Source organism: Zonotrichia leucophrys, chromosome 6, assembly GCF_028769735.1.
Source record: "Zonotrichia leucophrys gambelii isolate GWCS_2022_RI chromosome 6, RI_Zleu_2.0, whole genome shotgun sequence".
Classification (NCBI taxonomy): Eukaryota; Metazoa; Chordata; class Aves; order Passeriformes; family Passerellidae; genus Zonotrichia; species Zonotrichia leucophrys.
The window spans coordinates 31429871-31453608 of NC_088176.1; the positions used below are offsets into that span (position 1 = coordinate 31429871).

The 23738-nt window shown below is 43.4% G+C and overlaps 1 protein-coding gene across 9 annotated transcripts in view; it reads right to left on the minus strand.

Annotated features, from left to right (window-relative positions):
* PRKG1 (protein kinase cGMP-dependent 1) overlaps nucleotides 1–23738 on the minus strand; it is a 372326-nt gene that overhangs the window by 198501 nt on the left and 150087 nt on the right. For 8 of the 9 annotated variants that reach the window (XM_064716167.1, XM_064716161.1, XM_064716163.1 and 5 more), the window contains one exon: nucleotides 954–1067. In XM_064716167.1, the coding sequence (XP_064572237.1) occupies nucleotides 954–1067 (114 nt within the window). Of the gene's footprint in view, nucleotides 1–953; nucleotides 1068–1529; nucleotides 1662–23738 lie in introns of those variants that run through there. The other variant, XM_064716168.1, reaches the window with a different exon arrangement.

Consider the following 23738-nt stretch of genomic DNA (forward strand, 5'->3'; position numbering starts at 1 on the left):
AAAGGCAAGGTTTGCACAGGTGAGAAGAGAGAACATCAGTCATGTCCTTGAGCCCTACAGAGAACAGCACATCCTGCAGAAAATAATCCACTTATCTGTTCCTGCTTTCTCATTCCTGCCCATTTGTTCTTTTCCTCTCTCTTTTTTTGAAGCACAATTAGATATTTGGAAAAAGCTTTCTTTAGAGCAGGGACTCACACAGCTCATTATTCTGGCACAAGAATGCCACTGGTTTGTATTAGTCAAGTTTGTATTATTCAAGTTTGTACCTCTTGTTTGGATTTTTCTGTACCATCTGTACTCTTTTAACTCCTCCCCCACAGCACCTTAAAACCACACAACTATTTGTTCTCTCTGCTTCAGACACCACCATAAACTCTTGTCCTCAAGATCAAGGAGAGCTGTGATATCCTATATCTGCATCTGAATGCAAATAAAAACCCATTTAAGTCATGCATAGCAACATGATTTATTTCCTCTGCTTAATTGTGCAAGCCAAGCTTTTGCCCAGAACATTCATAAAAGAAAACAGGTAACAGGAGAAGTGCTGAGGAGTTTAGAGCAGGGGGTCAAGTACATTCCAGATTTTTTTTTCCTGATTTATTTTAGTGGGAAAACAATGACTTGTCCTGAACAAAAGCTAAGCTTGGCTTACTGAGTTACCCTTAAAGTCTTACACAGGTCAGAAAGGTTCTTCTAGGCAATAAGAAAATAGTTATCATGAGATCCAGCAGGAATTGGAAGGAAAACTGTGGTGCAAGCTTCAGGCTGCTCTGCATGGGGTAGGACCAACCTGAGAGACTGAATGATGCATTTCCTCTGCATCTCCTTCACATAAATCCCATACCAAAATCCATGCCCTAAAGAGCTGGATTCACTGAGAAAGTGAAACACCTAAAATAGGCTGCAGCTTCCAAGTGAAGAGATTGAAAAAACATCAAAAATGCTCTTACTTTTGACAGTAGCTGTCCGGGTGCAGTTGTAGAGGATGGCTAACTCCCCAAAAACTTTGCCAGGTCCCATGGTGCAGAGCTTCACTCCCTCTTTTGTCACTTCAACCTTCCCATCTGTAAGAAAAAGAAGCGAGAATGACCATTTTAAAAGGGCAATTAAATAATTGCAGACACCTTAAAAGGAAGGCAAATGTCTTTTGAGATTTAACATCTAAAATTTATTTGATTTCAGGCAAGGTTGGATAGGGCTTGGAGCAGCTTGGGACAGTGGAAGGTGTCCCTGCCCATGGCAGGGGTAGCACTGGATGGGATTTAAGGTCCCTTCCAATCCAAACCATCCTGGGATTCCATACTGTGAACAAAAAACCACCAGAGCCCCACAATTTCAAAAAGAATTAAATGTATTTTGAAGAACACATATATTCAGAAAAAGGTTAAAACCAACTACTGCATGCAGAAACTTTTAATGCTTGAGCATTTTTTAGTGGAGCATTGTCACAGTTGAGAGGGCCACAATACAGAGAGTGGCACCAAACAATTTCAGAAAGTTTCACCCCAACCAGAACAACACCTTACCAGGTCAGAAGGCTTCAGGTATCTGCTCACACAGAGTTACACCCCAACACCCCAAAAGGCTGCAAACAACTGCCCTTCCTGTGCTTCAGCCCAGCCTTTTATCCCCTCATGTTGATGCACTGCACCTGTGTGCCCTCTGCTCCTGGGTGATTGGTCAGTGCCCCTGGGCTCATTAATGGCTCATTAATTTCAATATCACTCACCTGTCCTGCACAGATGTAGCTCATTAGAATTCACAGAATCTCTGGGTTGGGTTGGAGGAGACCTCCAAGATCATCGAGTCCAACCCAGCCCCAACACCTCAACTAAACCCTGGCACCCAGAGCCACATCCAGTCTGGTTTTAAACACATCCAGGGATGGTGACTCCACCACCTCCCCGGGCAGCCATTCCAGAACTTTATCACCCTTTATGTAAAAAACTTTTTTCTAATATCCAACCTGTATTTCCCTTGGCACAGCTTGAAACTGTGGCGTGAGGCTTGGCCACAGCCCCACTCCCAATTCCCACAAACTCTGTGCTTCCAGAGCATCTGCACAGTCAGGACATACAGTGCACCAAACTCAGTGTGAACTTTGTTTCACCTTTTAGACTTCCTGGTGAAATTTCCCCCAATTTTTTGTGTTCAAAAAAGAAAAGATTTAGGTCTTTAACACCCCACACAACAACGGCGGTGAGATGTAATTTTGGTCATTTTCCCCTGAGAAACTCATCCCTGAGAACACTCATCCATGAGTAACAGAACTATCATAGAAAAGAAAATCACTCTGACCCGTGCCTATTATTTATTTCCCATCTCTCCACCCCTTGCCTTTCTGAATATCTGGTTTTATGAGGGGAAATCTCCTTTATCAGCTTACCTGCATCATGCTGGGATGTGTGAGGAAGGGTTAAAATTAAAATTCCATGTTGGATGGAGAGAAAGGACCAACCTGGGAGGTTGGAAGTGACCTATCTTTTAAATAATGGATGGTTTGAAAATTAAAATTTGAAAAACAAGATCCAGGAGAAGAGAAGGAAGAGGGGACAGACATGAGGGGGTTATTCCCAAAAAAAAAAAAAAAAAAAAAAAAGGAAAAAGAGCAAAGGTTTCAAATCTTAGCAGCCACTAAAAAACCTCCCTTGGCACCCCAAACTGGGAAACAGCTTCAGGGTTCACAGAATGCAATCAGAGAACTGAAACACAGACTCATTTAGGTCAGAAAAGATGATTATTTATCAAGCTGAAAATGGCTGTTTGGTAAATATTATGGCCTAAAAGTTACCTGGGCTGTGGGAGTGTAAAATGGCAGCAGTGCTTTCTGTGATAGAGAAGCAGAGTTGGGGGAGACTCAAATCTCTTCATTGCAAGTTAATTTTATTACTATTTTTATAAATGTTTGATTCATCTCTTCATATTAAGTATCAATCTAACAAGAACAAAAATAGGTGTTTATCTCAAGAATGAGCAATATCAGCCTTTAGTGGAGCTTCCCACGCTTCAGAGATTCCTAAATCATTTTGAAGAATGTCATTTTTTGTTTAATAGAACTGAGTTTCAGCAGCTTTTTCTGCAAAAACCTCTACAACAAAAACCTGCAAAGGAAATTACTTTCCCTGACTTTTGGCTCATGGGTTCCAAAGAAAGATGAGCAATTCTGAGCAGGAATGGGATCACATTATTCCCAAGTGCTGGGGAGCACAAGAAACACATTGCTGATGAAACTTAAATACTTGTTTTAAAAGTAAAGAGAAGATTTCCCAGCACGATATTGCAGGTATTAGCAAGATTAGATAAAACAATGCTCTGTGGTTTGGTAATTAATGTGCTCTTTAATTACAATTTATTATCCTGGAGAAAGCCTCCCATTCCCCTGCTGTGTAACTCAGCAATCTGGAACATTAAACACCTCACCATAAGATGCCCAGACCATGAGAAAAATTCACCTTTTATGGAATTAAAAGTTCAAGGGACTGCTGTAGGATTTTTCCCATTTTCTTTTCCTACCTGGCAGCCTGTACAGTGCAGTTTTCCATGGAGCAAACAAATTGTTCTGCTGTATCAGGCAGATAAAGGAACCAAATGGAACACAACACAATATTGATCAATTAATGGAGATACATCTGCAGCTTGCCTTGGCATCTCCACCAGACAAACACTAAATAATGCAAGAGATGCTTCTCTCCAGGCAGGAGAATCAGAAAATATTTCAGTCCAAATATTGAGCGTTATTGAATTCAACATTATATTTAATTTACAGCTTGAGCTGATTTTGGGGGAGCATTAGCTGGCATACAAACAATGCATGTTTCTGTCAGCTGTAAGAAGCTATTCCATAACAATCAGCAATGTGTATGATTTTTCAAACAGAGCATAAAATAAAAATCTCAGTGCCTCCAGTTCCCCAGCTCCAAGGGCTCCAGCCATTCCCTTCCCAGGATGAACATGAGAAGGTGACCAGAGTTAAGGGTCAATAAAAGAGATCGATGCCTCCACAATCCACCAGCCAGCTCCCAACAGAAACAGCTCCAAAAATCTCTTTAACCACGCACAACTCAAAATATTTTGGGTTCTGCAGACCCCCAAGTCCCAGTTTTTTATCCTTGGATACTCCCAGGGATCCAGGGGCATCCACCGCTGCTCTGGGCAAGCAGAGCTTCACCTCATCCTGTTGCTTTGCAAGATTCCTGGGAGGTTCACTAAAACTTCATGAAATTAAGCTTTTTTTAATGAAAAACCGGTCCTAGGGGTTGGAGCTGAACAATGTTTGGGGATATTCCATGAAATCCAAGAGGGAACAGCTTCATAAGCCACCAGCCAGCTCCCAACAGAAATAGCTCCAAAATTCCCTTTAACCACGCACAACTCAATACATTTTAGATTCTGCAGATCCCCAAGTCCCAGTTCTTTGGTTCTTTATCCTTCCAGGGATCCAGGGGCATCCACAGCTGCTCTGACAACCAGAGCTTCACCTCACCCTGTGAGGATTTCTGGGAGGTTCATTAAAACTTCATGAAATTAAGCTTTTCTTATGAAAAACCGGTCCTAGGAGTTGGAGCTGAACGATGCTTGGGGATATTCCATAAAATCCAAGAGGGAACAGCTTCCCTTGCTGCCCTGGTCCTCAGCACACATCCCTTAGGCCTCCCAACCAGAGCCCGGCTTTCCCAAATTAAACCTTGCGTGCTAATTACATTGTAGTTGCCAATTTAATTGTGGAGCAATTAAAGTTTTAATTGCTAAGTGGCTGCCTGAATTCAGAGCCGGTCCGATGGAGATGTGCTAAGGCTGGTGTTTGTTTGGAACACAAAACCGATAATGGTCCCCTTTACTCATGAGTTATTCATTGAATAATTCACGGGGTTGTGCCCTGGGCACTGGGAATCCTCCCCACTTCACCATGAGGAATATTCCCAATATTAAAACTAAAGACAGGATTTAGGTGTTGGGTTTTTTTTTTTTTTTTTGTCACAGGCCTTCTTAAAATAATGGAAGGCGTCCCTGGCCATGGCAAGGGATGGAACAGGATGAGCTTTGAGGTCCCTTCCAACCCAAATCATCCTGGGATTCCGGACTGAGAACAAAAACCAGGCTGACACTGAATAAATAGGCTTAAACTAGGCTGACACTGAATTTCCTCTTTTGTGGTTCAAATGGTCCATGTTTAACTTGGCATTCTGGGAGGTTATTCAGGAATTTACCAGAGCACAGACCCTGGCACAGGTTCTCCATTCCTGGCCAGGTTTTGGATCACCCTGGGATAGTGCACCCTGCTGCACCTCTGTCCTAGCTTCAGGAATCATGGAAATAGTTCCTGGAAAATCATCTATGCATGAAAAATCATAGAATGGTTTGGAAGGGACCTTTAAGTTCATCCAGTGCCACCCCTGCCATGGGCAAGGACACCTTCCACTATGCCAGGGTGATCTTTGGACACTTCCAAGGAGGGGGAACCTGTGCTCTGGTAAATTCCTGAATAACTCCCCAGAATGCCAAGTTAAACACAGATCATTTTAACCACAAAAGAGGAAAAACACAGATGAATGAAGCACATAAGAACAAAGCAGGATCAATTTTGTCACCTACAACACCACCAACAAAGCACAAAGGTTTTGTTTGGACGGGGACATTGGGGGTTTTGTCACTCTGTTTCCACCCAATTAAATGTGAAATAACTGGCTTGAAATTAAACTTGAAATCTCTGGCTGAACTGCATCCATGTCCCTCAAATGAATGGAAGGATAGAGTAAATTGCACTCATGTGACTCTCTCAATCAGGAGGATCATTTTTTTCTCCCCAGTAATTAAACGGTCGTTTTCTCTTTCCAGGCACAGGAGAAAACAGATTAAGTTGACCTAAGAACTTGTCAGCCTGTGTGTAATTTATATAATAGACTAAATTTTTGCAATGCATTATCAGCTCTCCCTTATTCTTCCCCGCACTGAGGAAAGGGCACTTGATGCTTCAAGCCAAAACCTTCCATGACTCCAAAATCCAAATAAATCTGAATTCTAAAGATACAAGAATATCCAGGAGAGTATCTGAGAATCCCAGGTGGATTTTTCTGTACAAAAAAATGTTTCTTCTGTTGTCCAGTAAAGGCTTTAACAGCAGGAATGAGCCAGGGACATTCCTACCTTGTATTTCTCCATACCCAGCAGACACCTGGAAGAGCTAATTCCTTATTTTCAGTTCTCTGTCCCAGCAGTGCCTTTGGAACAGGGATAGGAGCAATAGATTTTAGTATAATTCACATTCCTGGGCCCTCCTCAAGTCCTGGACCCTCAGGAAATAAATAAAAGGCTGGTTCACCCATGAAGGCACTAATTATTCATCACGTTCCTATGCCAGGTTGACAAATACAAGCACTGCTAGTGAAAAATGAGGAATGTAAAAAAGCAGGGTTCAGCAAGAGCTCATGTATTCCTAAGATATAAATTTCATCCCACAGCTCCAGAAATGCCAGGAGGGGTGGGAGGAGGATTCCCTCAATTCAGTGTGCAGCATTCATGAATGACTATTCAATATTTGATTTCATCTGTGCCTGTTTCACACTTGGACTGCAGCTTGGTTTGTTGGATGCTATTCAAGCTCTGCTCTGAAAACTGAGGAATGATTGTTTGCAGAAAGTTTTCTTTAGGAAATAGCACTCTGGAGCTGCAGATTTTCCTGAACAAGGCTGAATATATTGCAAAAAATGGCACTTGAGATAAAGCACAAGTTACCCTTACAGTGACAAGGATAACTTGTCACTGTAAGGGTACAAGCCCTGACAGGTTTCCCCTTTACTCAAATTCAAGAAAGTTCTGACAGAATAACTACAAAATCAGTGAGGGAAAAAAATAAATAATGCATATTTTGCCAAATTTCAAGTCGTTTTCCCACTGCAAATACTTGAGAGATGCTTTGAGTGTGGAGAAAATAGCATCTTTCCTTTTCCCTGGGAAAAGCCAAATAAATCCTGATAGCATTTTCTAGACTTATTTGGTTTTAAGCTCCTGCAGCAGCAGTTTAAAGCTCAATCTTTCAGAGCTGTGCAAATGAAGAGGAACTGAACAGGGGCAGCTGGGCAGCCTGGAGACCAATGACCCTGCAGAGCCTCATCCATATCCCATTCCCTAAAACCCTCCAGGGAGCTTTTCCCTTGTTGGATAAACCCCAAGAGGAAGGGGAATGGAGCCAGACCTGAATTCTGGCTCTCAATCCTCCGGCTGTGAGTGGGGACAAGCTCCAAGTCCCTTCAGCAAATGCATTTGGAGTTGAACAAACTGATTTTAGCTCCTCTCAAACCCTCTGGGGGTGGCATTCCCAGTGTGATGGAACTGGGGCAGTCACTGGGACAACCTCCATAAAACCAGACCCTGGAAATCCTCTTTTTTTTTTTGGGAGGGATTTCCAGTGCCAAATGTGAAAAACGCCAATCACTTGTTTTTAAAATTTTTAAAAGTTTAGTAGTAATAAAATGGTTAAAAAAATACTAACACAATTAGAGTAATAATAATTTGGACAATTTGAATTAGGACAATATGAAACAATAAAAACAAAGAGTTATGGACAGTCCAGGTACCTTTTTCTGGGCAGCACGAGCATGAAAAAGGACCCCTGCTAACAAAGGATTTAACCCTTAAAAGCAACAGCCTGTTGCATATTCATACACCTCATCCATGATGCATAAATTCCATTCAAACACAGAATTCTGTCTGGGCAGTGTCAGCTTCTTCCTCTTAATCCTAACAGCGCCTTTGAGGCGGGAAGAAATTCGTTTCTTCTGATAAGAGGGCAATAAATTCTTTTTCTCTGAAAGATTCAGGTGTCCTGTGGCTGCTATCTCGCTGCGAGTCCTTTCTTTAAAAAAAGTATCCTATATAGCATAGTTTCTATTTTAACAATTTTTATAATCTAAAACTAGATTTAACACACTGGTTACGAGAATTAATACAGCGTTACTTTCTAACACAACACATATAATATTAATTTGAATATTTGCGAAAAGCCAATCATAAAATACATGCATTTTTCACACAAAGTTTATTTAGAAGAACCTGACACCAGCACAAACCCAAAACCAGGAAGTATTTACCAAGCTGGCCCCACCTCCCTGGCAGGGACCAAAAAAAATGACATCCTAAAACTGCTTTTTAACACTGGCTTTTAAAGAAATCGTTTAGAACCTGAGCTTGAAGCCATGAATCAACGTGTACCGTGTCTGCAGCCTGGAGCTGTGACTTCAGTAACACCTCCTGGATTTAAATCAAGGCACACTCCAGAGGAAGGATTACTGGAGATAAGAGCTCAGCTCCATCCCAGTTGCAGGAGCGTTTTGAAAAAGCAGGAGTGGAAAGAAAGGAGGTGATTGCCGAAATGTGTAACAGCAGCCTGGGGGCAGAGAGGGGCTGGGAGAACTGAGAGCGGCTGAAAAAAGGATAAAGGAACTTCCCCTGGGCTTTAAAGATAGGGACTAAAAGGCAGATGAGAGGAAGGCACAGAGTGTGGCAGCCTGTGGAGATCCCAGAGTCACTGAGGCTGGAAAAAACCCTCCAGGATCTTCCAAATCCAAGCTGTGCCTGATCCCCACCAAACTGCCAACATTCCCCTTGAAAGGAGAAGTGGAGAGAGCCTAATGAGTTATCCCAAAAAAACCACTCTGCCTGCACAGGGGTGGGCACTCCCAACTATCTCTTCCTGTAACCCACACAAAACTCTGAAGCCAAAGTAAAATAAATGGCTTTTTCCAGGTTCCTCCACTCTGGGAGAATAAAAAATTAGTTTGGAATTTTTTTCTAATAAGATGATGGTGATGATGATGATGATGATGATTGTCACAGACAACTTTTATGAAAAATCCTTTCCTTGGGATTTTTCCTCCTGAGAAGCTGAGAGGCCTCAGGAACAAAACGTGAACATTGATTATCTGCTGCCTTGGAATGCAACAGGTGCATCTGTGATTGGTCTCATGTGGTTGTTCCTAATTAATGGCCAATCACAGCCCAGCTGGCTCAGACACAGAGCCCGAGCCACAAACCTTTGTTATCATTCTTTCTGCTTCTATTCTTAGCTACCTTTCTGATTAAATCCTTTCTTCTAATCTTTTAGTATAGTTTTAATGTAATATATATCATAAAATAATAAATCAAGCCTTCTGAAACATGGAGTCAGATCCTCATCTCTTCCCTTATTCAAGAATCCCTGTGAACACCATCACAGATGATGATGATGGTAATTTTTTTTGTTGCAGGTGTGTCACAGTTGAGATGGAGGCAGTACAAAGCAACACACTCCATTTTCAGAAGGCTTCAAACTGGTTTTTTTCCTAGCATGCATGGTTTTTCTACATTCTTACAAAGCTCCTAAGTTTCCACTCCACTCATTGGTCACAAAGTGATCACTGGAATTGACAATTGCAGGTTTCTCTTATTTACCCTTCTTTTTTTCTTGGTTTCTATGTCAATGACCTTGGCAGGAAATTCTTTCAGGGGTAAACATGGATCCTCTTATCAAATTTCTCTCTGGCCCACAGAAATTGCTGCAAAACCTCTTCCACATAGGTGGAATGAACCCACTCCCAAAGGGAGATGCACATCCTCAAAAACCATATAAAACTATACCCACAGACATATATTTAACCAAAAGATCTTGGTTTTCCAAGATCTTTCCAACTATAATACAGATCCCTGCTCAGAGTTATAGAGAGGTGAGCTCCAGAGCTCCAGCACAACCTTGGTTCTTGTGGGACTCACAGATATTTTGTCTGATGTAAGCACCAAGGCACACAGAAAACAGCCTTAAGCTGCCCCAAGGAAGGTTTAAATTGGATTTTGGGAAGTATTTCTTCACAGGAAGGGGCTGCTGGAAGAGGTGGAATCAGCATCCCTGGAACTGGGATGTGCCACCCCAGAAGGAGCACTGATCCCACACTCTGCCCCTCAGCTGGACAGCTCCCAGAAAATGAACAGCTCTGCCTGATTCATCCTTCAGGAGGCTGAAAAAAGGAAGGAAAGGAAAGTCTGGGATCCTTGGGGAAAGCAACAGAAGGTGTGGTTTGCTCAGCTGGATTTTTGAAGAACTCAAGGAGTTAAGCTTGAACTCAAGAAGATCTGCAAAGAGTGGGAAATGCTCGGAGTTTATCCTCACACACCCTCCCTTATCCCAGTCCTTCTGAAGCCCAGATGTGAGCAAAAAGTGACCAGGGAGAAGGGATGAGTCTCATATTTCCCCTGGATAAAATACTGAAAAGCTCAAATACCCTTCAGGGGACGCCTGTCTAATTTGCCTCACTCTTACCTGGATAAATAAGGAGTTTCAATCTCAAAAGCAAACAAACCCAAATGCAAACTGCATTTCCCCCAAGTATTCTGTGGAAGGACACAGCCTGCCCTGCTGAGCTGCAGTGTTTGTCCCAAATTTTGCTTCAGCACCTCTTAACCTGGAATTACAGCTCCAATTCCCGGAGTGCAAACTGACCCTTTTGTGAGCAAATCCCTGATTTGTTTCATTTTCACAGCCCTTCTAAGACACTTGGTTAAAATGATCCCCCTTAAAACACTGAGGTGTTCCCTGTGGAATACTCTGAGAAAAGACATTTTGCTCACCTGCCCCAAACAGCTCTTAGATCCTGCCATCCAAATATATTTCCTAGTTGCAAACCTCCTCCCTTACTTTTCAGAGCTCTCATTTTCATTTCTTGGCTTTTCAAAATAACTTGGAAACATTTCAGCATGAGGGAAAACAGCCCCAAGGAAGGTTTAAATTGGATTTTGGGAAGTATTTCTTCACAGGAAGGGTGGTCAGGCATTGAAAGGGGCTGCTGGAAGAGGTGGAATCAGCATCCCTGGAAGTGTTGGAAAGCCATGTGGATGTGGCATTTGGGGACATGGATTAGAGGTGCTTTGGCATGGACTCAGTCTTGGAGGGCTTTTCAAACCTTAATGATTCTATTTCAAAATGTTAACCAAAAAAAAATCCCTACCAAAGACAAAAGTTGGAGCTATAAAGAAATAAATCAGAGGAAGTGAGGAGTCTGTTGTAATTTATCCTTCAATCAAACTGAAAATCACTTTTGATATGTGATTGATAAGTGATACTGGGACATGCAGTCTCATATCAAAGATAACACACCAAACCCAGAGTCTGAGATCCCTAAAAACAGCACAAATTCATTCCCTTCTTTCCCTTTTACCCAGGAGAATCTTGCACTTGAAAGGCAGCAATAAAAGAACAAATATATTTAAAATCCCTGAGACAGCCACTACCTAGAGAAGCTGTAACTCACAGAAATAAAAAATTAATATTGATAAAAATTTACACACCCATAATATTTGACACTGCTCTGCAGGTGCCCAATCCACACATCAATCTGCCTGGAACAAATCCCAGTGCCAAACACTGACAGCTCTGCAAGGAAATCCCACAAAAACTCCTCACCCCAGAGGGTTTGAGAGGAGCTAAAATCAGTTTGTTCAACTCCAAATGCATTTACTGAAGGGACTTGGAGCTTGTCCCCACTCACAGCCGGAGGATTGAGAGCCAGAATTCAGGTCTGGCTCCATTCCCCTTCCTCTTGGGGTTTATCCAACAAGGGAAAAGCTCCCTGGAGGGTTTTAGGGAATGGGATATGGATGAGGCTCTGCAGGGTCATTGGTCTCCAGGCTGCCCAGCTGCCCCTGTTCAGTTCCTCTTCATTTGCACAGCTCTGAAAGATTGAGCTTTAAACTGCTGCTGCAGGAGCTTAAAACCAAATAAGCCTGGGAAATGCTATCAGAATTTATTTGGCTTTTCCCAGGGAAAAGGAAAAATGCTATTTTCTCCATGCTCAAAGCACACCACAAAAATTGTGTGGGGCTTGGGGGGTTGCTCCAATGCCATTGTGAAAAATGCATGTATTTTATGATTGGCTTTTCACAAATATTGAAATGAATATTATATGTGTTATGTTAGAAAGCAATGCTGTATTAATTCTCTTAAGTAGTGTGGTAAATATAATTTCGGGTAATAAAAAATGTTAAAATAGAAACTATGCTATGTAAGATACTTTTTTTAAAGAAAGGACTCGCACTGAGATAGCAGCCACAGGACTCCTAAATGTGTCAGACAAAAAGAATTTATTGCCCCATTATCAGGAGAAACCAACTTCTTCCCACCTCAAAGGTGCTGTCAGCATTCAGAGGAAGAAGCTGACACTGACCAGACAGAATCCTGTGTTTGAATGGAATTTATGCATCATGGATGAGGTGTAGGAATATGCAACAGGCTGTTGCTGTTAAGGGTTAATCCTATGTTATGTGGGTCCTTCTTCATGCTCATGCTGTCCAGAAAAAGGTACCTGGACTGTCCCTAATTCTTTGCTTTTATTGTCTTATACTGTCATAATTCAAATTGTCCAAATTATTATTACTATAATTGCATTAATATTTTGATAACCATTTTATTACTATTAAACTTTTAAAATTTCAAAAACAAGTGACTGGCATTTTTCACAGCCATAATACTTTTTAAAGCCACTGCAGCCTTAGTGATGTTGCACATGCTCACAACTTCTTCTGTGGTAAATAATTTGAGGAGATGGCTAAATCCACCTGAGGGACACCTGAGATTAGGATTTATTTGTTCCTTCCAGCCCACAGGGTTTGACCAAAGAGCCAAACAGATCTGAGTGCTGACTGCAAGTCTACATTTCCCATCCACGTCTCATGTTCTCACAGCACAGCTCCTTTCTCCCCCATTTTCCACATTTTCCTGGTAAATAAACACTGGGGGTGAGGCTGAAGGGGCTGGGCAGGCAGAGCTCTCCCTCGGATGCAGCAGCAGAAGATCTGCACTAAATCAATATTTTCACCTGGCACCTGCAATGAGCTCAGCTCTGAGTTACACAGAAGCAGCAGCAGCACTTTGGTGCCTTCACTCCTCGTCCAGGCACGAGGGGTTTGGAATTGCTGGTCAATAAAACTTGGCAGGTTTCTGACAGCAAAGCGTTCCTGACAGAACAGGTGCTGCAGGATTTCACTCTGCTCTTTCTCCCCTGAAGGCAGGATGGGAAGGATTTCTTGAGAAAACAAATCCTTTCTCATTTAACAAAAATAATTCTGCTCTGCTCAGATTCCCAACCACCTTCACAGCACAGTGAAAAACTCTATTTAAGCTTCTCCACTGGGAGAGAAAGGTGCAGGCAGGGCCCTGAGGAGCTGCTCCCTTTCCCATTTTATCCTGCAGCCTCCCAGGGAGATGGATGCCTGTAATTTCCTTATTTCACCCCAATATTTAGTCCACTTTGCACCTAACTCTGATTTAAGACTTTCCAAGCATCCTGTGGGAAAAGGAAGCACAGTTCAGAACTATTTCCTTCTAAGAAGAGATGGCAAAATAACATCAGTGGCTCAACCTGAATTTTATTAAAAAATGGATCATAAAGCATCCAGAACAACCAAGAAGAGAAGCAGGAATAGGAGAAAAGTGTCAGCAGCAAACAAAATTGGGAATCCCTGGAGACCCTCACATGCCTGGAGGGTTCAGGCTCCACCACAACATGGGAACAATGACACCTATGAAATAATGATTTCATTGCTCTAAAAGATTCTGCTCCTTTATTGCCCCAATTCCCTCTCTGTTGGTCTCACAAATGATTCTTTGTGGTTTCTCCCAGAGCTTTTCAAAGGCTGCTTCCTTCCACAGAACTCCAAAAATCCAGTTTTCACTGGGAAACAGGGAAAGCATGGGAGACAGGTTGGATTAAACAGAATTGTTCTGCCTTGCCTCTGCTAAAATATGGAGCTGAGTTTTCCTGGAAGCCATGTAGGGATAATCTCATTGCAAACAGCAGAGAATGGTGGAAGTGGTTAGGAAAACATTGGGAATCAGTAATTTGGAAAAAAATACTTAATTAATTATAAATTAAATAATAAATTAAATCTATATATTTATTATATATAATTTTGTATATTATATAAATTTTATATAATAATTAAATTTATATATAACAATTAAATTTATTATTTATAATAAATTATAAATTAAGTATATCATTTTAATACATAAAATTATTATAATAAATTTAATAATTTAATAAATAAAATTATTTCTTTTTACAAAGTTTGCTGGGTGATCACTGCCTGAGCAAAAAACGCCTTGGAAATACAAGCTCTCATTCCAAATCCAAGGTGACAAATGGGCAAATGACAAGATTGGAAACACCTGGTGATATAAAGGAACGTGATTTCTCTGTCAAATGTGTTTGAAGTCTCCTCTGAAAACACAACAAATTGAGTTTTAATTACTTTTGCATACATCAAGTCTGCACTGAACTTTGAAGTAGCAAAGCTTCACTTCACTCTCTGCTGCTGCAATTTGCACCACTCCAGGTTAATGCAATGTCTGCTCCCTACAAATGTGAAATGCATTCTCTTATGAGCTGCTACTTCATGTTTGCAAATCAGCACGTTGGCTGGGCTCAGAAAATGTGATTTATTACTGTCTGGGACATGAGAGAGCAGCAGGAAGCAGCTCCTGATGATGGAGGGAATACAGAGTGACAAGTCCCATTTGCTCCTGAGCTCTGTCACTGTGGGAAAGGGGGGAAAAAAATCTGATATTGCTCTTTCTGGGAGAGCAGAAAACAAAGCGCCCAGATCTGATCATCTGTCTGCAAACAATTTCTCAGCTCACAGGCAGTGGCTTTGTGTGACAAGGTGCCCTGAAGACACATTTCCTCAGCAGGCCAGGAAGTTCTGGTAATCCTGGAACAGCAAAAGTGCAAGGGCCAAAGATTAAAGCCAAACTTATCAAGTGCCAGTGCCCTGGCCAACAAAATCAGGGTAGGAGTTTGGAGTTTGGATGGGAAACAGGTCTGGCTGTTTGGGATTATTTTCCCATAGCAAACACCTGTTTTCATGCCCACAGGGCTGGAACACTCCTGCCTCCTCCACTCCCACACTGGCTGCTTCCTGAGAAGCTGAATCCCAAAAATCACACAATCCAACACAGTCCTGGGTTGGAAAGGACCTCAAATCCCATCCAGTGCCACCCCTGCCATGGCAGGGACACCTTCCACTGTCCCAGTGTCCAGCCTGGCCTTGGGCACTGCCAGGGATCCAGGGGCAGCCACAGCTGCTCTGGGCACCCTGTGCCAGGGCCTGCCCACCCTGCCAGGGAACAATTCCTAATTCCCAATAACCCATCCAGCCCTGCCCTCTGGCACTGGGAGACATTCCCTGTGTCCTGTCCCTCCATCCCTTGTCCCCAGTCCCTCTCCAGCTCTCCTGGAGCCCCTTTAGGCCCTGGAAGGGCTCTGAGCTCTCCCTGAAGCCTTCTCCTCTCCAGGTGAGCACCCCCAGCCTTTCCCCACAGGAGAGCTGCTCCTCATTCCTGTCTCATTCCTGTCCCATTCCTGCCCAGCAGGGATTTGTCCCCGGCATGGATGCAAACACTCAAACATAAATATTTTTTATTCCTTTCCTTGTTAAACTTTTCACAGTCTCCACCATCCATTTTTTTAAAGGCATGAAAAGAGGAAGGAGAGGATGAGCATGGCTCAGAGAGTGCTGTGGGTGTGGAAATCAGGAGAGCTGCATGAAGTGATCCCTAATTAATCTCTACCAAACCCATCAGGGCTGCAGGGCCTGGGTGAATGCAAACAAGTGTTCAAATCCTGTTCGCAGGAGACTGAAGGCTGGAATTGCAGAAGGGAACAACACTTCAGGAGAAACATCCACAAAAGAGCTGGAAAGGTTACGGATGAGAGCTTCTGAAAAGAAACACAGAACCACCCACAAAGCTCATCTGCTTTGTTTCTTTTTCTCTCTGAGTGCAGAGGGAGATGAGAACAGGAAGACATCAAGTCAAAGAGGGTCCCAACACTGAACTTTCACATGGATTTCTCCTCTGAGGGAGATTATTTACTCCTTTTCATTGTATTTTCAAAAACCAACTCTTTCCCAAGAGGACATATTAAGTTCTCTTCCATTGTGCAGTTTACATAAAGCTTTTTTTTTTTCCTACTCCTCCAAGTGACTGCCTTTTTTCTACAACCTGGAATTGCCCTGACATTTCTGCAGGTTTTTAATATCAAGCACATAATATTCTATTGAACCCTAAAGGACAGTGAAAATGTGCCTTGCACAACACTGCAGAGCCATAAATTCAGGTGATCATTACAGGTGCTTTGTATTTGTCATCAAAAAGCTGCAAAGTCTCTCAAAGAGAAACCCTGTGAGGATACTCCAAACTCAGCCATGGGAGAAAGCTGTCCTCCCCAAAAATCAATTCATCGTGCTCTGGATGAGCAAACCCCTTTCCAAGTCATGGTCTCATGATTGAATATCATCACCTCCTCAACATGATTTACCCCTAGAGATGGAAAATTAAAAACAGCACTATTGTAGTTGATGAGTTGCTGTTCCATCCTTAAGCTTTGGCCTTGGAAAATTTGACTGTAAATGTGAGGAATTTTGAAAGAATTCGAGACAGGACTTCTGAGGTGTTTTAGATTATGAGACTTGTTTTACTTATCTTCTACACAGGCAGGAAGGGTGAGTTCAGCTCACCTCTTCACCACATGGTACAGAAGGTCACGGGACTCCTAGTAACAAGACCTTTTAAGGATTTATTGACCAATAAAACACTGCTAACAAGGATATTTATGCTTTTGACCCAATCCTTAAATATTTCATCTTATGGACTCATGCTACAGTGTAAGCTTTCTTAGCCAATCATGTTATGACACCAAACCCCCAGTACTGCATTCTAAACTCCTTGTTTACCCTTGTAATTACTTTTATTTTTATATCTTGAACTCTAAAACTCTAAACTTTCATGTTTAGAGTTTTAGCTTAACATGTTTCTGCTTGAAACTACAAATCCACATTCTCACTTCTACCACCTAAGTCTGGAAGCCTTTTCCAAGGTCTCAGATCAAATCCTGTGTTTAATTCTGAGCTTTGGCTTCCAGGCCCAAAGTTCTGAGAGCTCCTTGCATGTCGGATTCCAACAGTAAGAAACCTCAAATGAAGTTGAAAAATTTTGCTGGGTTAAACAGGTTATAACCAAGAGTAATCAAGCAGAAACCCTCCTGCCCCAGGGAGGGAGCCCCCAGGCTCTGTGGGCAATCTGCAGCACCACAGAGATGGAATCTGAACGGGCAGAGGTGCATCACACATTTCCCAATTCCCACAAGGAAAGCAGGACAGTGACTCCGTGCCCTGAGCAGGATAAGGGTCTGGATGGCTCCTCTGAATGGGCAGAGGTGCATCACACATTTCCCAATTCCCACAAGGAAAGCAGGACAGTGACTCCGTGCCCTGAGCAGGATAAGGGCCTGGATGGCTCCTCTGAATGGGCAGAGGTGCATCACACATTTCCCAATTCCCACAAGGAAAGCAGGACAGTGACTCTGTGCCCTGAGCAGGATAAGGGTCTGGATAGCTCCTGCTCCCACGTTCTGGCTGTCACTAAGGACAGGAGCTGCAGGCAGGGAGCTCCTTGTGCTGCCAGGTCTGAGCCGAGCCAGCCACGTCCTGCTGAGCCATTAACGAGGAGACAGAGCTGGCTGACAGCACAAACCCGCTCTCAGCTGCTCCTCCAGCCTCCCTCAGTCCCCTCTGACCTTCCCCACAGCCACCACAGGGAAATGTGTGGCACCAGCACCTCAGGGACCGAGGGATTTGCAGCTGCTAAATAAGGTTTTTAATCCACCTGCCTGACTGGCACTTGTCAGGGGACCTGGGGGTCCACCTGAGCCTGGAGCAGCTGTCCCAAGGATGCTGCCTGCCCACCTGCCTCTGAGGAAGGGGGACATCACCAAGGCATTGTTCCTCAGCAGATAATCCATCCCAGGGATCAGGATTAAGGAAAGGATCACCTGGAGAATGCTCTAACAGGGCACAGATCCCATAAACCTCTGGTGTCCCACAGGGAGGACGTGTTCCTTGTGTTGCTCAGCAGGCACTGTGCCAACAGCAGAAAGCACCAGGATTCTTCTCTCATCCCTCATGGACAGCAAAAGATGGCTGTGACAACAGATATAAAATGTACCCAAAGTCTGGGATTAAGCACCAAAGATTTAGGCCCAGTCTATCCAAAAGACAAGCTGCTTTCTTGTGTTAACTTTCCACTTTCACTGGGAGGAGAGAAAAAATCCCATCCAACAGGCACTTTAGGAACTCAAAAGTACAACCTCATATATTTGAGGGCTTCACAATTAAAGAAATGGAAGATAGTTCTTCCTGTCAGCAGTTTGCCAGCCTGCCTGCTGGATTTAGATTTCTATTTTGGGAGGAAACATTACTTTGGATACCTTGAGATGGCAAGATTCAAATAGAAAATAAAAACAGAAAGAGAAAAGTAAAGTATAGACACATGTATGGATGGTCTAGCTAAACCATGCCCCAGGAGGAGGAGGTCATACAAACCACAACACACCTAGAAATGCCAGTCTGAGCAGGCTGGGGTGTAAAATACCCCAGAATGCAAGATGGGAGAAAGGGATTCATCAAACCCCAAGGGCTCCAGAAGGCAGAGATGAGTGACTGACAGAGCTGCAGGGAACCCGATGATTTATTCCTGTGGGGAATGTCACAAGGAGGATCTGCAGGATCTGCCAGGTCCCTGGCCCATGGAACCCTCAGCTGCCTCAGAAACCCTGGAGCTCAGCCAGCAGGGAGCCAGCACTGCCAGCAACACATCCATCCATCCATCCATCCATCCATCCATCCATCCATCCATCCATCCATCCATCCATCCATCCATCCATCCATCCATCCATCCCTCATCCATCCTCATCTATCCATCATCCATCCATCCATCCATCCATCCATCCATCCATCCATCCATCCATCCATCCATCCATCCATCCATCCATCATTAAACAATTAAATGTCATTGTTTACATTTTCCTTAGTTGGATAATTCTGTTCCTGTGCAATTTGGGAAAGAGGAATGTTGTGAAATAAAGACATAATGTGCTTAATTTGATGTACCTGTCCCATCCCTATTTCCCAGCAAGGAGGAAAGGCCTCTCCTTGGATTCCAGTGGCTCCGTTGTTCCCACAACTGCAATTCCCTTTGTGCAATTAAATCCATTAAAAGCCACACATGGACATATCCAATTCCCTTAATTTCCACTTCAGGGAAGAACAGGCAAGAGCTGGGGGAGCAAAAGGCCGAACAAGGAGTTGTCTGGAAGGGTTTATAACAAAAGTAAATTTGCATTAAAATTTGAAACCTGGAAGATTTTGGTACAAGTGGCCATCTTTGCTCTTTTCCAGAAAGAAGTCATGGAAGATTTACTGCTCCAACTCCATGGACTCTTATCTCCCCCACACACACTGACAGGAGCAGAATTAGGAAATAATTGAAACTCCATTGCAGAACAAGAGCTACAAACTCCTGATCAGCATCAGCAACATCAACCCCATTGAGGGAGAAAATAACAAATATTTCCACAGCAGCAGGCACAGATTGTTTTACCTCTCTTGATCGCGGAGCTGCTCAGCCAAGATTTGTTAACATCAATGCATTCCAAGGAGCCCAACTTCATCCCAGACCACCCTGATTTTTCTATCATTTTTATTTTTTTATCTTTTCTTTTTCTGTCTTTTATTTGTGTTGAGCACATAACTCCAAGGGCGCAGATGGGTTATGGAATCAAGGTCACTGTTACACTTCTAATTTATGACTTAAAATGGCAAAGGAGGGCTGACAATTTCCTTACATTTCGGAGCCAAATAGGAGCAATTTATTACAGATAATTTCTGAGGATTGCCATGAAGCTGCTGGCAGGGGAGGAGCACATTAACTCACTGTTTACACACTGTTTACTCACAGTTTGTCCCTGCATTTCCTCTCTACAAGCAGCTCTTCAGAGCACCTGAATTTGTTGGAATAACACTGCAGAGTTGTAACCTACCATTGATTTTTACTTAACCCGTTTCCTACTGGAATTGTTGCATTAAAAAACAAACCTGCATTTTCTCCTGAGGTTTTTGGGTTCATTTATCAGCCTGGCTCATCCCAGAGATTTAACCCATGGATTAGACATCCAACCCTTAAATCTCTCCATATTTTGAGGTGTTTGGTCATTTCTGGCCTGGTTCATCCAAGAGATTTAAACGATGGATTGGACATTCAGCCACTAAATCTGTCTATAATTTTGGGGATATCGCAACTTTTGGGCACCAAAAATTCCAAAAGGACCAATTTGATTCAGTTAATGGAAGCTGAGGAGCCACTGGAACCCAAATCCCACATTCAGGAGGGGCAGATCCACATGGAAAGGGGGTGATGGAGCTGCTCAGGGCCAAGCAGGAGCTAAGCCCCGTCCACTGAGGATATTCTCCCTCAGGCTATGGGAAAGGGTGGAAGGCTGCAGATGGAAGCAGCAAGTCCCAGAGGGCTGGGACTGCTTGGACAGAGAGGTTTGGAAAGAGAAATTTAAGAGCTGGATGGACTTGTTGGCTCTATCCCAGGCCATCTCTCCCACCCTGCTTGGTGCTCTGGTGCAGGACTGTCCTGCTGGCAAGTCACAGGACTTGCATCCCAACCATAACCAACCTGAGACGTGGAATTTTGGGTTAAACTGGGACACAGGAATTCTGGACTTCAGCTTTGACCAGAAGCAGCACCAGGGCAGAGAAGATTCTTTCCACCCAGAGCCCAAAGCCAGGGATTTGTGTTTGACTTGAGAACTTTACCAGCCCTCTGCTAACAGTTTGTTGTCCCAGTTTAATTGAGCAGGAGCACTTAACATTTACTTTTCCCAGGCAATTGAGCAGGGAAAACTCAGTCCCACTTCCACACAAACTCAGCAGATCCAAATACAGTCAGCCAGTCACAGTTTAATAGGAACAGCTACAAATGTGGCACTGCCATCCCAGCAGCTGGGAAGCACAAGGAGTTCCTTGATCAGAAGCATAAGAGAAAACACAGGGGAGCCCCCAGAGGCGACACAGAGAAATTTGGGAATGTTGGGAAGGAATCCTTCCCTGGCAGGGTAGGAGGGTGCTCAGAGAAGCTGTGGCTGCTCCTGGATCCCAGGAAGTGTCCAAGGCCAGGTTGGATGGGGCTTGGAGCAGCCTGGGATAGTGGAAAGTACAGCACTGTTGGAACCCTGGCTGCTGAGAATTTTGGACTTCCTGTGCTGACAAACACTGACTCCAAGAGAGCACTGCATTTGACCTGAGGCCATGGAAAATCTTCCAAAATTGAATAACAGAATTCAGTTCTATCTGCATGAATGACAGAATTCAATTCTTGCCATAATCTGGGATTGTGGATGTGGAGTAACATCACAAAGTAAAAAACTTAAAGGTTTTAGAATATAGTAATATATAAACAATGTGGAGGTTTTAGGGCAGAGGCTGGTCCTTCTTCTTCACCTTCTTCTTCACCTTCTTCTCCGTGGGATTCGGTGGTTTTGTGTAATTGGATAAAGAAATCCGCATTGTGGGCCATGGGTGGTTGGTTATTGAGTTAAAAGTAAAAATAATTTGGGTATCGTTTCTTAATTAAACATTTCATCCTTAAAAAGCCTTGTAAAGAAAGAAATGCGACTCCATTTTTAGTTTGTTAGAAGGAAGTGCTGTAGAACTCACAGTTTGTGAGACTGTGACATAGATAAGACCTAATAAATATCTGAATCCAAACAAGAAATACCATCTCACACATTTAATCCCAACCAAGCCTAACGAAAAAAAGTTAAAAACTCAACACAGCAGCTTCTACTCAAGGCAAACTTTGGGAGAGAAATTCAGCCAGAGGAATGGATTTGAGATCTTGGGATCCTTTCTGAGGCCTCAGGCACAGCCCTTGCTCGTGGTGTGATGGGTCTAATCACACCCAGCTCTCACTTTAAAGGCTACCAGTGCCAAATTCTTTAACTCCCAGAGCCAAGCTCTTTGGATTATCAATGAGGAACCAGGATAACCAAGTTTTTTGACTCATGGAGCCTATCTGGAGCAGAGGGAAATCATAGCAACAAAAAAAAGAGCACATGGCCACACAGGGAGCTGTTTTTCCAGCCTGCCCTCCACCACTCAGAGGTTAATGCAGCACTCTCCAAGCCCTGCTCAGAGCTGGAACGTGGCTCTTCAGGCACACTCCAATTTGCCATGATTCCCCTGGCACTTAGAGAGTCACTGATCCCCCAGCTAATCCTGCAGCACGGCCCTGCAGGACAGAAAACGCTGCTGATAGTGGAGGGTGAAAATCAAAGCTGAATTCGTGCAGTTTGAGGGGGCTTCTGGTTAAAAGCTGCTCTTAAGGAAAGGATCCTGACAGGCTTTTCACTTCCCTATCCAGGGAAGAGCAGGAAAAAAGGAAGTTTAGGCTGCAGGGTGATCTCTGCTGTCTGGGAGCATTTACACACAGGGGCTGCTGAGGCAGGAAAGCATCGAAATATGAGGAGATTTGGGGCCTGAGGAGAGGAAAAAGGGCCAGGGACAGAGTTTGGAATAGGTTTGGGTTTGAGCCCTGCCCAGTGCCAGCACTAAACCACCACTGACACAGAGCCATGGCTGCATTTGAGCCCTTCTTTCCCTGTGCCTCCCACTGCTGCCCACACAATGGCAGTGCCTCATTTTTCCAAGGGAATCACCATTCAGGTGATTCCAAAAGACCTCCAAGAACACCAAATTATTGACTGAACACCACCACATCAAATAAACCACAGCACCAAGTGGTATGAGGAGCTGCAGGCGTACTGAGCTTTTCCTGTGGGTTTTCCTTCCCCACTTTTATGGAGCTGTAATTCCCACCACAGTCCCAAGGATCGGAACTGTGTGTCTGTGACAGATTTGAACCTCTGTCACAGCACCAAGTGAGAAAGGATGGGAGTGGGATTTGCAAAATAGCTGCTCTGCCAAGTTCAGGCACAGAAAATACCACCACAAGGAACATTTTTGATGATTGAGCTTGAAAGGCAGGAGTTATCCTGGAAGGAGAACCCATGGAAGTATGAGGGCCAATAGGAGACACAAGTTTCACACAGAGCAATTCCCAAACCCCAAGAACTCTGCCTGCTCCAGCTGATGACAAATCACAATTTAAGGAGAAAAGCAAGGAGTTCAATTCCTACCAAACTAATTCCATGCAATAGCTCTCCCTGACAGAAGAAAAAAGAAGTAAAACCAAGGCGGGGTGGTTGTGAAGTGATGCAATCAATCCGCATCTAAGTGGAACATTAACAACCACAATGCCAAGTTCAGACACAGAAAATATCACCACAAGGAACATTTTTGATGATTGAGCTTGAAAGGCAGGAGTTATCCTGGAAGGAGAACCCATGGAAGTATGAGGGCCAATAGGAGACACAAGTTTCACACAGAGCAATTCCCAAACCCCAAGAACTCTGCCTGCTCCAGCTGATGACAAATCACAATTTAAGGAGAAAAGCAAGGAGTTCAATTCCTACCAAACACTAATTCCATGCAATAGCTCTCCCTGACAGAAAAAAAAAAAAAGAAATAAAAAACCAAGGCGGGGTGGTTGTGAAGTGATGCAATCAATCCACATCTAAGTGGCACATTAACAACCACAATTACCAGTTCATCTTTCCCAATTTGTGTGTGCAGATTCTTAAAAGTCAGAGCTGGAGCTGCACACATCCTTTAAAGGAGAGGGAAATTAGGAAATCCTGCGTAGGCAGCCCTTCACTGGGGGTTGGTTTTGCACCATTATCGATGAAACACAAATTCCTGAGCCCTCACATTTCATTATTTTGCTGGGTTTCTGTTGCCAGAACTCCTGC